Raw genomic sequence first — 13,987 nt, forward strand, 5'->3', positions numbered from 1 at the left:
CATGGTCACTTACATAAATACTGAACCTGTTTTTCACAAGCTAATGATTATCCACACAGTTTCAAACTGTATCTGTATTTTTCAGATGAACAAATCAGAAGGAAGGTGATTTTATTCAAGACCAGCTCTGTGTCATTTAACTGCGATCTGTTGGTGTTGCTTGCTGCTGAGCCAGTGCTGGGCAAAAACAGATAGCACTTACTTACTAGACAGGAAATGTATACCATTTTTATACCGTTCACACAGCTTGTAATGCGTCATCATCCTATATTAGAGCATCTGACAAATCTGACCAAGCTCTTTTGGCAGCTAACTGGAATTGCAAAATCATTGATAAAACTGAGCTACACACCTCCTGTCCCCCAATGAACAAGCTGGCTAATTAAAGCAGAAGTGCAATCTGATATGATAATAATGACGCTTTGTCATTTTGCCTCTTGTCTTGAGAAGTATATTTTTAGCTTCCCTGACTGAAATGACAGTTGTTGCTTGCAGTTCTGTCTATTTGTGAGCACTTGAAAATACCCCTGTGGTCCAACTGATTTGTGATGCTAAAGGCAGCACCAGTAACATAATATATACAGTCTTGTGTCTCCGTCAAGCTCATTTCCTCTACCAGAGGCCTGGGAGCCTGAGGGTTCTGCGCAGTACCTAGTAGCTGTTCCGAGGGCTGTGCTCCTCTGGACAGAGATCGCAGATCTTGTTCCTGAAATCTGCTGGAGCCAATCTCCCAGTTTGATGTTCACAGCCCCAAGAGCTCTGATTTCCACCGGCACCACTGTTGCCTTCATTCCCCACATCTTCTCTAGCTCTACTCTCAGCCCTTGATATTTTTCGAGCTTCTTGTGTTCCTTCTCCCTGCTGTTGTTGTCACTTGGGATCACTACATCGATCACAACTGTCTTCTTCTGCCGTTTGTCGACCACCACAATGTCTGGTTTGCTTAGCCATCAGCAGTTTATCAGTCTGGTTCTGGAAGTCCAACAGGGTCTTGGCTGTCATTCTCAACCATCTTTGGAGGTGTCTTCCATTTTGACCCTGGGGCTGGAAGCCCCATTTCGGTATAGATGTTCCTGTATACTATGCCAGCCACTTGGTTATGGTGCTCCATGTATGCCATACTTAACAGCATCTTGCACCCTGCTGTGATGTGCTGTACTGTCTCAGGTACATCTTTGCACAGCCTGCACCTGGGGTCCTGCCTGGTATGGTAGACCCCGGCCTCTATGGATCTTGTGCTCAGGGCCTGTTCTCATGCTGCCATGATCAGTGCCTCTGTACTGTCTTTCAGTCCAGCCTTTTCCAGCCACTTGCATGTTTTCTCAATATCAGCCGCTTTTGCTATCTGTTGGTAGTACATGCCATGCAGGGGCTTGTCCCTCCATAATAGTCCCTCTTCCTCCTCCTCCTCCTCATTGGGCCTCCGCTATCTAACATATTTGCTTTGCAGTTCCTACCTGGGACATAGCCCCACTTCTTTTCCCTTTACACTGACCTACACAGTCACGCCATGGCATATAAACTAATGAAATAACGCAAAACCAAAGAAAAAGAAAATGCAAAGCAGAAAAGTTAATTGGCCTTTTATTTAGTACCACCACTTGCTGTGCACTCGCCAGTGATTGTTTGGAACTGACAGTGATGTTCAGGTAGATGTTCAGCTACACAGCAACAGCCTTGCACAAGCCAACAAAGAGGGAGACATGCTGGTAGACAACAGAGCAGTGCTGTCTTAAGTGCAGAAGTAACCAAAGTACTATTTATATTTTTTTAAGCAGTTGACCCCAGTAAAGCTATCTTTTAATAAAAGTGCACTATGCAAAACTGCAGAGTGCTGTGTGAAGTGAGGACCCTTTAGACTCAACTGACAAAAAACATGGAACAAGCACCTGAGTTTTCAGTGAAGTCTCATCTGTCAAAATTACATGCCTATCCCAAGGTTTTTTTCAGATGAGTCAAAGGGTCCGCTCTTCAATTGGCCCTTAGCTGTTTTGCATAGTGTGCCTTTAATTTAATCTCTTTTTGTTAAATATGATGCCTTGGTCTTCATGTACTTTTAAGATTTCTCTGTATACTGTAGAGCATTTTGTTTCCTCAGTATGACACAAATGCATAGCTATCTCTCAGTATATAACATTGGAATGTTAGCACCCGATTCTTTTGTTGAATGCCCAAGGACAGACCGGAGTCAATCTTCAGCTCTCAGATATAATGTTTATTTGGTCACATATAAAGCAAGGCAGCGCTGGTCTCAGAGTGACAGAGCTCTCGCAGGATCTCAGTCAGAATGAACCCCGATATTAGGAAATGATACACATTTATGTTCTTGGGCTTGGGCCTGCCCCGTACAGAGGTTGGACTTAAACACAACCGAGCATAATTGGCCAGTTACCCGGACATGGACAGGCCAACCACTGTCCATGCCTTGTTTCTGGAATGTGCTATGCTATGTGTGTGAATGTTGACTGGGCGTGTATCTAATGCAACAGACCTAGCAAACAAGATAGAGAAAATATGTCTGGCTCCAGCTTTATCTGCCCTCTGCTAGCAGTCAAGCTGTTCTGAATAATACAAGAAACATTGAACTTTAACATACATTGGATACTACAAGAGACATGAACTATAAGGCCAATTATAACAGGAATGTTTGGAAGTCGCTTCAGCCCGCTTCAGTGCTTTATTGCCATGAATGGTATTTAATGCCAGTAATGTACAGTGGTCCCTCGTTTATCGCGGGAGTTACGTTCTAAAAATAACCCGCAATAGGCGAAATCCGCGAAGTAGTCAGCTTTATTTTTTACAATTATTATAGATGTTTTAAGGCTGTTAAACCCCTCACTACACACTTTATACACTTTTCTCAGACAGGCATTAACATTTTCTCACTTTTCTCTCTTGTTTAAACTCTCAAAGTTCAAACCTTCGTAGAAAAATAAGTCCAGTATTATAGAATGAACGCATTCTGTACTGTACAGGAGACACGGCACGGAGGAGATTGATTGACAATGGTCTACAGTCCCTTAGCCAATCAGGACGGAAGAAAATTGCATAATTGATGCAGAATTATAAGTAAATGACCAATTTAATACATTCACCTACAGATCAAACTTTGCAGCACAGGCAGGTTCAGGATCAAATGCATGTCCATTTGACTCCTCATCCCCTCACTGCCACTTTAATTCAAGCAGACTTAAACTGGGATGGGTGTAGCTTAAGCCTGTGATATAAGTAGTCTAAGTTTGAGCTGACTCCTAATTACTGGAGTCTTAGCTTGGGTTAGAGTGGCTTAGATCTTCACTAAATCCTACATATATATTGGTGTATATATATATGTGTGTGTGTGTGTGTGTGTGTGTGTGTGTGTGTGAGTTCAGATGTATGTGAGTGTGCATGTGTCTGTGAGAATTAAACCCGTGGCTGTTGACTAGTAACAGGCACTGATGCAGGCAAAGACAGGATGAATGACAGCAGTGTGACAGACAGCGTGGGGAAGAGGAGACTATAGGAGACAGCAGGGATGAAGAATCTACTTTAGCGTCTTCCTTTAGCCCTCTGTGACACAGTGACAAGCAATAAGGTGTGTGTGAGCTGCCAGGCGTTGCTTTCTGACAGTACCTGTCGTAGTAGTCCTCCTGATAGCTGTCATAGTCCAGGTCAAACTCAGATCTGTGGAAAGGTGGACAGAGAGAGAGAGAGAGAGAGAGAGAGGAGGGAATGGGGAGAATAGAGAATGAGTTGACAGCTGTGCAAGATATGGACGTCACAGAGTTTTACTGACTGATGACACAGTTATTGGAAACACCTACAAGATTGAAGACACACACACACACACACACACACACACACACACACACACTGCAAAAACGCAAAATCTTACCAAGATTATTTGTCTTATTTCAAGTCAAAAATGTCTTATTTCTAGTCAAAATATCTCATTATCCTTAAAATAAGACATTATCACCTCAGAAGTAACTTGTTTTTAGACAATTGTCTCTTGTTTCAAGTGAAAATTTGCTTGAAACAAGTGAAAATTTGCTTGTTTCATTGGCAAAATTTGCCAGTTGAAAAAGTGAAAATTCACTTGAAATAAGTGAAAATTAGCTAGAAACAAGAAACAAATTTTGCCAATGAAACAAGCAAATTTTCACTTGTTTCAAGCAAATTTTCACTTGAAACAAGAGACAATTGTCTAAAAACAAGTTACTTCTGAGGTGATCATGTCTTATTTTAAGTGTAATGAGATATTTTGACTAGTAATAAGACATTTTTGACTTGAAATAAGACAAATAATCTTGGTAAGATTTTGAGTTTTTGCAGTGCACACACACACACACACACTATCTGAACAGGCTATTGAGTCAAGTACTTGTCCAGAGTACATGTTGCACTTCAGCTCTGGTCATTATTAGAGGGGCTAAAAATATCAATCACATATTTCACTCTATAAGAGCAGACTGTGCGCAGTGATTCGGTGAGTGAGTGTGTGTTTGTGGGTGTGCTTGTGTGTGTCTGTACAGTGTTAGAGCACAATTATTTCAGCTGGAAATAATGCTCATGTTCACCATCTCTTGCCAGCTGGAAAAAAGGCTGTGGATTTGTAGCGCTACAGCATCCAGAGTGGAAAATCCATAGGAAACTGTCCTGTGCTCTATACTAACCAGTGACAACAAAGAACAATGTGCTCTAACATATTCATGCTCATTTACCAGTGAGGCAAGCTGTGGGGCATATGAACAGAGTGAGTGAGTGAGTGAGTGAGTGAGAGAGAGAGAGAGAGAGAGAACCAGGGCCATATGAATGACGCGAAAGGGAGTGCAGAGATGTTTATGTTGTGGTAGCTGGCGTGTGTACCTGTGGTTAAATGGACTGGAGCAGACCGGAGAAATTAAAGAAGAGGAGTGACACTAAGCCAGAGTGTAAAGAGATCACATTCTGGTGTGTCAGACCTCAGCATTTCTGCCTAATCCCTGCACAGCCAGTAATAATCCCCCATCTCTCTGTGTATTGCTCACCTTCCCTCAATCTCTCCCTCGCTCTCTCTCTCTCCCTCTCTCTCTCGCTCACTGGCCCTCCCTGTCAGTCTGCCTCATTGTTTCTCACTCCCGCTGCCACTCGTTCTCTTTATTCAATTTGCCCCTCTCTCTCTCCCTTTCCCTCAAACTCTCCCTATCGCATTCTAGCTTTGTCTCTTAATCCAATTTGGTTCAATTCATTTCATTTCAGTTCAAATGTTGCTGAAGACAGGAACGCAGATATAAATATAGGATAATATACACATGTACCTCTATTCAGAGATAGAAGGACAAAATCTGAGTATTTTATTGCATCATGGCATTGTTTACAAATGGCATATGTTTTGTCTGTTGATCCAACTTTTTTCCAAAATCCCAAATATTTCCAAACTGCTGCCTCATACCTGAGAGAGAGAGAGAGACAAATTTCCCAATTTTTTTTTTCTTGATTGCTGCATGAGCCGTCGGGGATTGATGTTTTAACTTTACATCGATGATAGGGAATCAATGGTCATTTAATTGATACATTACACCCCCCTAACATAACTGAACATAACTCAGCCCCCTAACACAAACTGAAATTGACACACACACAGCCATCTGCTGATCTGTCACTCAGTGATTCTCCACGTCGTAATCATGCTACCCATTTCAAGGAAGGGAGTTGTTTTCTTTTATTGTGTCCAAACGCACAGTGGGGAATTGAACAGGATACTTTTTCACTGTAGAAATTACGCAGATGCGCAAGTTAAGCTCACATATGCTTCCACGTATGCGCACACACACAGACACATGCCCACGCACAAACCCTTGAGAGGCTTTTCCCTCTCTAAAACAATGTTTTCGGATGTGTGCGTGTGGACGTGGTATATTATTTAGCTGCAATGGAACTTAATCACTTCTCCTCCAGCTATACACTCTCTCTGACTCTCCTCTGTCTGAAACCAGCTGGCCTTCAAAGCTCCTGAGGCAGGCAACCACAAAATAATCTATAACAAGTGCCCGTGTCTGCACTGCACACTGCCAAAACTGTGTAGTGCAATTTGGCTCCAAACTGAAGACCGCCTTCTGTCATCTGATTTGGAATGGTGGGGATCTACATGTGGTTTCAGCTGTTTTTACTCAACCAATTGAAACATCTTCCTTCTTGGCTGACTGACAGCAGGATTGTTTTGTAGCCCTCAGGTTTATAGACTTGACAGCATTTAAACCACCAATCTTTGTATTTACAGACACCAGGCTATACTGATTTGTATGCACTTGAGGACACGCCAACAGAAAAGGGCATTTCTTCCTTTTCCCCTTTTCCAGTCAGGCAGTGAGAAAGATGGAGACAGAAAGAGAGCGGGTTTAGAAAGAGCGGTGCCGCAGGCCTCTGCTAAGTTGAGCTCTGTGTTCTCCAAGTGAATTTGAGCAGAAGAAAGAGAGAAAATAACAACTATTTACCACATCTTCACTGAGGAGGAACTAAGCTGCTGTTCAGTCCCTCTTTCCTCCACCTTGGCATTCACTCATTGACTTACCTTTGACACTGCAGTAATCCAGTTTGTAATCTGAGCACTTTGTTATTGCATATAGAACTACTGTACATGCATACATTACATCAAAAGTTGCATTGATAACAGTTGCATTGCAAACATAAGTATACTAAAGTCATTTACTTGTTAACCACCAGCTAAAGTTGAATGAACTCCTCATATTGTTTAATAATTAACATAATGATACAGTTTACATTATCTGATTATTTATTAATGACATGTTGCTAAAGCTGTTTAATCATTTATGTGTTGAAGCATAGCCATTAACAAATCAAACTGAAGACTTTATTTTGCCTCGAGGTTTTAAACTGATGAGTAAAATAGCAGAAATCATGATTTTGGCTGCTCATTGCTCCTGACATTATCAAAGCAAGGGTTACCAAGTGTATTTAAGTGTAAGCAAAGATTGACGGGTGCATTTTTGCAAAGCAGCTTGTGGTGATGAGTGAACATGTCTAAAAATATGACAGAAGAAAGATGGAGTAGAAAGGGAGCACACAACTGATTTATGAGTGCTGTGTTGGTATTGATGGGCAGCAGAGGGGTTTCATTCCCAGCCTTCCCAGCTCTCATGTTGTTCCTGTATTGACTGAGGTTTTCCTCTCAGTGCGCTGGTTTCCTTTCATGGGCTATCTTAATTATCCTGTAGTTATTGATTATGTAAAAACAGTGAATGAACCTGCTTGTGATTGTTGTTTTATTAAATACATATCACCCAACACCAACTGAATTGCCTACACTGGCTGTAACAATATAACGCAATCATATTTGCCCCATAACCGGGAAAAAACATTTTCTCTTAAAGCTGAAGCACTTTTGGATGCATGCATACCAACCCTGAAGTGGTACTCCTGCACACCTTAAGGGTTTCCTTGGGGCATAAAGCCAGAAAAAAAAAAAAAAAAAAAAAAAAAAACAATAAACAAAAACGGATCAGGGAGTTTATCTGCATTATTACATTAACCATGTAATTCCATACGGGATTATTGTGCAAGATTTTTACTGTAAAAAGTTTGTTATTACTTTATCCAGGTATTAATTAGGTCTAAGATTTGAGATTTATAACACAGGCTATTCAACCCATTTGGAAGGGCAGTTGAATGAATGAATGAATGAATGAATGAACTTGCAATAACTTGTGAGTAATATAACAATGTAACAATGAAGAAAACTTAGTTCTTACTTAACCATTATTTATTAATAATAATGTGTGTCTCATCATTTCTAAAAGGAAGGTCATGCATTGTTGGATGGATTGTGCTGCTATTAGAATATGACAGAAATTATAATGTGATGGTATATTTAGTGACAACGCCTTTGTGACAGGTAAGCACAGCCTATTTAGATAGTAATTACATACAAAATTAGCAGGGAAGTGCCGGGGACAGTGTAAGGTTGTGTGTGTGTGTGTGTGTGTGTGTGTGTGTGTGTGTGTGTGGTATACAATGCAGCGACAGGCAGATGGACAGCAGGGTCACTAAAGGCTAATTAATTTCTTTTCATAATTTCTCAAGTGCCAAAGCAATCCATTAGACACGGCTGACTATAAATCATCTGAGCCACACTGCTCTGATATGAGGAGTGGGTGTGTGTGTGTGTGTGTGTGTGTGTGCAGGGCAGTCCATTGTAGATGTACAGTGTATGCATGCCTATGTATGTTTGTGTGTGTGTGTGTGTGTGTGTGTGTACATCGGTGCCCGTGTGTGTGTGTGTGTGTGTGTGTGTGTGTGTGTGTGTGTGTTAGGCAGAGATGAGTCGCGTTTTGCATAAAGAATCCCAGAGGCGGTGTCCGACGTAAACGCCCATCAACAACCGCCAAACGAAAAGAATGACAACACAGCTGCCAGAATAAAATGTTGACATTTTACGTTTCTGAAAACTAACAAATACACTGAAATGTTAACGTTTCTGAGCCAAAAATATGTTGCATATAAATTTAGTTACCCCCAAAACAGAATACGCTGTTCTACTGAGACCAGTTAAGCAATTACAAATAACAGAGCCACACAAGTACAGAGGGTACCTAAGAGTGGCAAAACACTAAAATATATTAAATATGTTTTATTAAAAAATATCATAACTGTTTAGTTACATTAATATTGTATATTACAACCATTATAATTATTATTAGCAAAATGTTAATAATTATCATTAAAATATTAGTAAAGAGTAAACATTACACCTTAATGCAAGCAAGGGAACTGGCTAGAACAGTAATTAAAAAAAAAAAAAAAATCAAGAGATGAAGAGGATTAAAACTAAAACACAAATCAACTTCCTGTCAAAATGAACATGGCTTGCAAGACCCATGAGTGCACTGTGTGCCTTAAATGTGAAGGCAGTAGGGGCGCAGACTTTTTATGCTTTCAAACGAGTTGAGTGTACTGAAGAGCATGAAGGAAAGTGTGTGGCAGGGGAACGGGTAGGTGGATGATGAAGAGGATGATGGCCAGGTCGGGAATGGAAGATAAATGAAGAAAGGAGTGATTCAGAATATTTGTCATGACCATGTAGAAGAATAATTTTGTCTCTATTTTCCCGCTGCAGAAACAATCATAACCCTTTTCATAGCAGTAGACCAAGGCTGTAGGAAACGTATTTGTGCAGGAGGAAGTTTCATTTCTTCCATTGTCCTTCTTCAGATTAGGTCTAATTAAGCAAGGCACTTGTTCACAAGTTCTGTCTTTGAAACTGAACACATTGCACATTTATTTATTTATTTATTTAGTCAAATATCAATGTATAAGTCATACAATAACCAAGGTCTTACTGTTCAAAGGGAAAACAGACAACATACACCTGAAAAATGAAAACTGATGAAGAGTTGGGGAGTACTGTAAAGGGAAATGCGTGCTGGGCTGACAGTCACATTAAACATGGTATGAAACTGCATTTAATTAACCTGCAAAACACATACCATCACTCTTTTTCTGTCCACATGGTACAGTGTTTGTAAGCTACAGAAACTGATGCAATTATACCAACCTCCTTTGCATAACAGGTAATTGAAAATCCAGGGCAGAATCGGTGACAGCTATCTGCACTGTTGTTTTTGTGCTATTTGGGTTGCACACTAATGTTCATCTATTCAGTAACAGTTTTCTCTGAAGTTCTCCTCTCCTCTCATCTTCTCTTGTCTCCTCTCCTCTCCTCTCCCCTGCTCTCTGTCATTTGTCCTCATTAGTGCAGTGGTCTGTGATGAGTGCTCACAGCTTATTGATTTGTGTTTGACAAACTTTAAGAAGACCAGGCACAGATCTATATCATATTGACTGGACATAGTACAAACTTATGCCTACTGTACATGCAAATAGTCCCCCCACACAGACACACACACACACACACACACACACACACACACACACACACACACACACACACACACACACACACACACACACACACACACATACAAGCAAATGTAAAGCATATTTGTCATAGGAAAGATGACACTTCCTGTTCCAGTTACTTAACTCCCTATAATCACCTCATTTGCACTCTCTCCTCCACCTCTAATCCCAGGCCTCTGCCTTTCTCACCCTCTTTGTTTTTAGTCCTCACACTAGAGGCTGCATTGCATTTATTTCTTTACATCTGTCTAAAGTATGCATTTTTTTCTCTGCTTAATTTTGCATCCGTCCATTTCTGCAGGTGCAGGGATGCTGAGAGGAGGATTTATTTCTCGGTTCCTTTAATTAATAGGGTTAAGTAGAAAAAGCTGATCCTCAGCTGGGTTAGTAAAAACTATCGAGCTAAGGCCTGCCAAAATCCATGTATGAAGTAAGGCCTACGAATTATTTTAATTTTGGTGTGAAATAAATACTTATTTTCATGTGCAATTAAAGGTTTGCTCTAAAGTTACATCTTATCTGTAGCCTTCAGCATTAAGACAGGAAGTTTATTGTTAGTTCTTCTCTCCTCCCTCTCAGCCAGTCAAATTCCAGAGTCAACACTTGTCACTCATCTTGGTGAGCTGTCTACCTTGTCATGGCATTTAGCTTGACGCTAAGGTAACTGGCATCTGCAAAACAACAAAAGATGTCAAAAAAAACATCACAAATTCAGGCAATGTATGACAACGACAAAAAAAAGAGTCCTTCTTCCTTCCTTTCCTACGTATTATGGCTTTCTGCCACTGTTGTTGTTGCTCTAACCTCCACCACATATCCACAGTCTAGCTTCCCACTGGCACTTGAGACATTTGCTCACAGCAAAAGTACATCCCAAAAAAGAAGGTACCTCATTTGAAAGAGAGAGTGTCAGGATGTCAAGATGCCCTTGAACAAGGCCGTGGTTGAACTGGAAAACTGCTAGGTATGAATGTGTGGTGCTGTATCGATTTAGATGCAATGTTGAGAGAAACACACCAAAAAAAAAAAAAAAAAAAAAAAAAAAAAGAGAAGCGATGCTGGTCACATCACCAGTCAGTGATCAGCATGACCACACACTCAGCTCCAGATAAATACTGTATTTGTCAATGTTTTGGCCAGCAGATCTTCTTCATGTCCTGTGGATTAAATTAAAGCAAGGTGCCGCAGGAAAAGAACAAGCATGATCTGTGTGCTCGACCTTTCCAGATTAAATAAAGATGGTAGAAGTACAAAAATCTTGTGCTTCATGTCCCTGCAGGAGGAAGCAGCTTCCCTGCTGAAGTGTAGGTCTACTATAGGCTAACAAGACAGTGAATCCCCATCCTGCTGCACGGGTTCTGTTGATCCTAACTTTAAAATATCCCAATAAATTATCATGACATAACATTTGAAGCATTTATTTTGTTTTAAGGATAAATGTAATCAGAGTGGTTTCACTGTGAGTTATGCACATCAGTGCAACAGGAAGCAAAAAGATGATGTGCATAATATTATGTGCATTTTTTTTTCATTAAAAAGATTTTGCAACGTAAGAGTCATCATTGTAGGTCTTCTTTCCACCATATAATTTTATAGCCAGCCTGCTTTTAGCTCTCTAAATTTCTGTATTTGCTGTACAACAAGCTCCTCCTCTGCCCTCCTCTTCACCCCCTCGCTGCTTCAGCTTCATTCAAAGATTCTCTGTAACAGCACGTTCTGCAGATAAGCCCATCCAAATTTCAGATCAATCACACAAGTGCCTCAGTCGCTGCAATCAGCAATGAAGCCACAGAGAAAGTTAATTCAAAGCTTACCTTATAGTTGAACGTCTGTATTTTCAAATTTAAGCTCAAGAGAACATAATCCAAGTAATCCAACAGGAGTCTTGCAGAGTAAAATGTGTCCCTCATTTCCACTAAAAAATATCTTTAAGCCTCCACAAGCAATCTGCTGGGGGCATGAGCAGCGCTGTGTGTTTACAAATGTATCAAATCATCCATAACATATTTTGTTTGTAAAGATATCTTGTATCTTGTAAAGATATTTGTCATCTGAATGAGGAACTATTACTATGTTCCTTTTTCTGACTTACTAAACCTTCCATTTTTCTCATTTCTCCTGTAACCTCTACATTTTCTTTATCTTTCGTATTTATTATCTCTATTATTTTCTAAATCTGCAATGCATCTTGTTCAACACATCACCCTCTGTGTCCCTCTTTCGAGAACTCTCACACTCCATCTTTTTCTCTCACACGCCTCCATTAAAGAGCTTAAACACATATTGAAAAGAAGTCATGCACCTCAAGTGAATACTAATACTTCTCCTCTTTGTATCAGGCAGGGAATCTACCCTGTCCCCTTGTACTTATCAGCCACACAATAACCCCCATCTGTCTCTATCAGCTGTCCTGGCAGTGTACATCAAAACAGGAAGAAATGGACTAGTAGTGAAATGAGGGGAAAACCTCAAAGCCACGCACAACAATCAAGAGGGAACATATTGAAACACAGCCCACACTGACAGAGAGAGACTGACAACAGCATGCAGTCCAAAAGAAACGGAGAATTTGGTTTCTGAATGACATTTATGGCTTGCCCCTCGAAAAACTAAAAAAGGATTTTGTGTTTATGGATGACAATTAAGGAAAAGAAGAGATGGAGCATGAAGGGGGAGACAGAGTGGGAGAGAGAGACAGACACACACACACACACAGAGAAAGAGAGAGAGAGAGAGAGAAGAAAAAGCAAGATAGAAGAAAGAGAAAACAGAGAGGCCACAGGGTGTTAAGGGTGAGTATGACCAAGATGAGAGGAGAGAAGCACTGATGGAGGAGGAGGTGGGGGAGGAGGAGGAGATGAAGGGAGTGCTGGCAGACGATGGGGCCTCAGCGCAGCTTGTTCTCCCTCTCAGACACTCTCTAAGGACAGCCGCTGAGCTAATCTACTCCCCCTTTCCCTTTCATTTAATCACTGTCGCGCTTATTCACTCCATTTCACTTGCATTCACTTTCTCTTGCTCTGTCTTGCTTGTTCAGTTTTTGTGAAGCACACATCAGTGATGCTTCAGATTCAAATATCTGTAGGAATGCGCACATGAAGACACACACACACACACACACACACACACACACACATACACACATACACTCACACACGCACTGACACACTAATTGTAGTTATTAAACTAACTATACATTCCGTTTCTTTCCACCTGCTCTTTGCTGGATTGTATACACACAAACACACACCTACACACACACACACACACACACACACACACAGTTTTTATGGCTCATCCTGAGGCAGAGATACCTCTCAACAAAAATTGTATTAGTTTGGGGGGGTATAATTTTTTTGGACAGTTTTATATAATGAGCAGTTGTCTGAAAAATGAAAGCAACTGTAACTTACTGTATAAATGAAATAAAATTGTGATGAAATATTTTAGAATTAGAACGAGAACAGAATTTGTATTAGAATTTAATTAGAATTTATTTTCCCTTAGCACCTAGAATCTAAGTCATTTTACAGACATTCATTCATTATTAATGAGCCACTGACTGGTGACTGGCCATTAGTGGGCGAGCTGATGGAAATTAAAGAATATACATGTATGAATACCAATTCCATCTGTTTTTTTTTTTTTAAACATCCCAGACTGTGACATGCCCAAACTAGGGGAAAACATTTTCTATAGTACTGCCATTTTAAACACACTCTCTGCTGATTTAATCAATGGCAGGTACAGGGTCATGGCATATCAGTAATGTAATCTGCTTGGCCCACCGGTCCACATCACTGGGATATGCTGCATGTGCTACAGCTAGTGATATATGGCTATAAGCCAGAGAGTCATAGTCTACATGCATCAAGGTTAAACTGTTGTCCAAGAGCAGTTTGTTCAGATTGAGAAATAGAAGAAGACGCATAGGGGTTGTACAGTTTACACTCACGCTGACTCTGCTTAGTTTGAGTAGCCCTGCCTGGTTGACAGCCCTTCAGGTTTGATTGAAGTCACACTGTCAGAAAGAGGAGTAAAAGAGCACTGCACTGATAGAGAGGAGCTGGGGAGTGCTGCTGCATCA

General features: G+C 40.6%; 1 protein-coding gene across 1 annotated transcript in view; it reads right to left on the bottom strand.

Annotated features, from left to right (window-relative positions):
- Positions 1-13,987, bottom strand: part of LOC115356750 (heterogeneous nuclear ribonucleoprotein C-like) — a 48,383-nt gene that overhangs the window by 10,332 nt on the left and 24,064 nt on the right. Inside the window, exon 3 of the mRNA XM_030047984.1 lies at positions 3,616-3,666. Coding sequence (XP_029903844.1) covers positions 3,616-3,666 — 51 coding nt within the window. The remainder of the gene's footprint in view (positions 1-3,615; positions 3,667-13,987) is intronic.

The sequence above is a fragment of the Myripristis murdjan genome, chromosome 3 (assembly GCF_902150065.1).
Source record: "Myripristis murdjan chromosome 3, fMyrMur1.1, whole genome shotgun sequence".
NCBI lineage: Eukaryota > Metazoa > Chordata > Actinopteri > Holocentriformes > Holocentridae > Myripristis > Myripristis murdjan.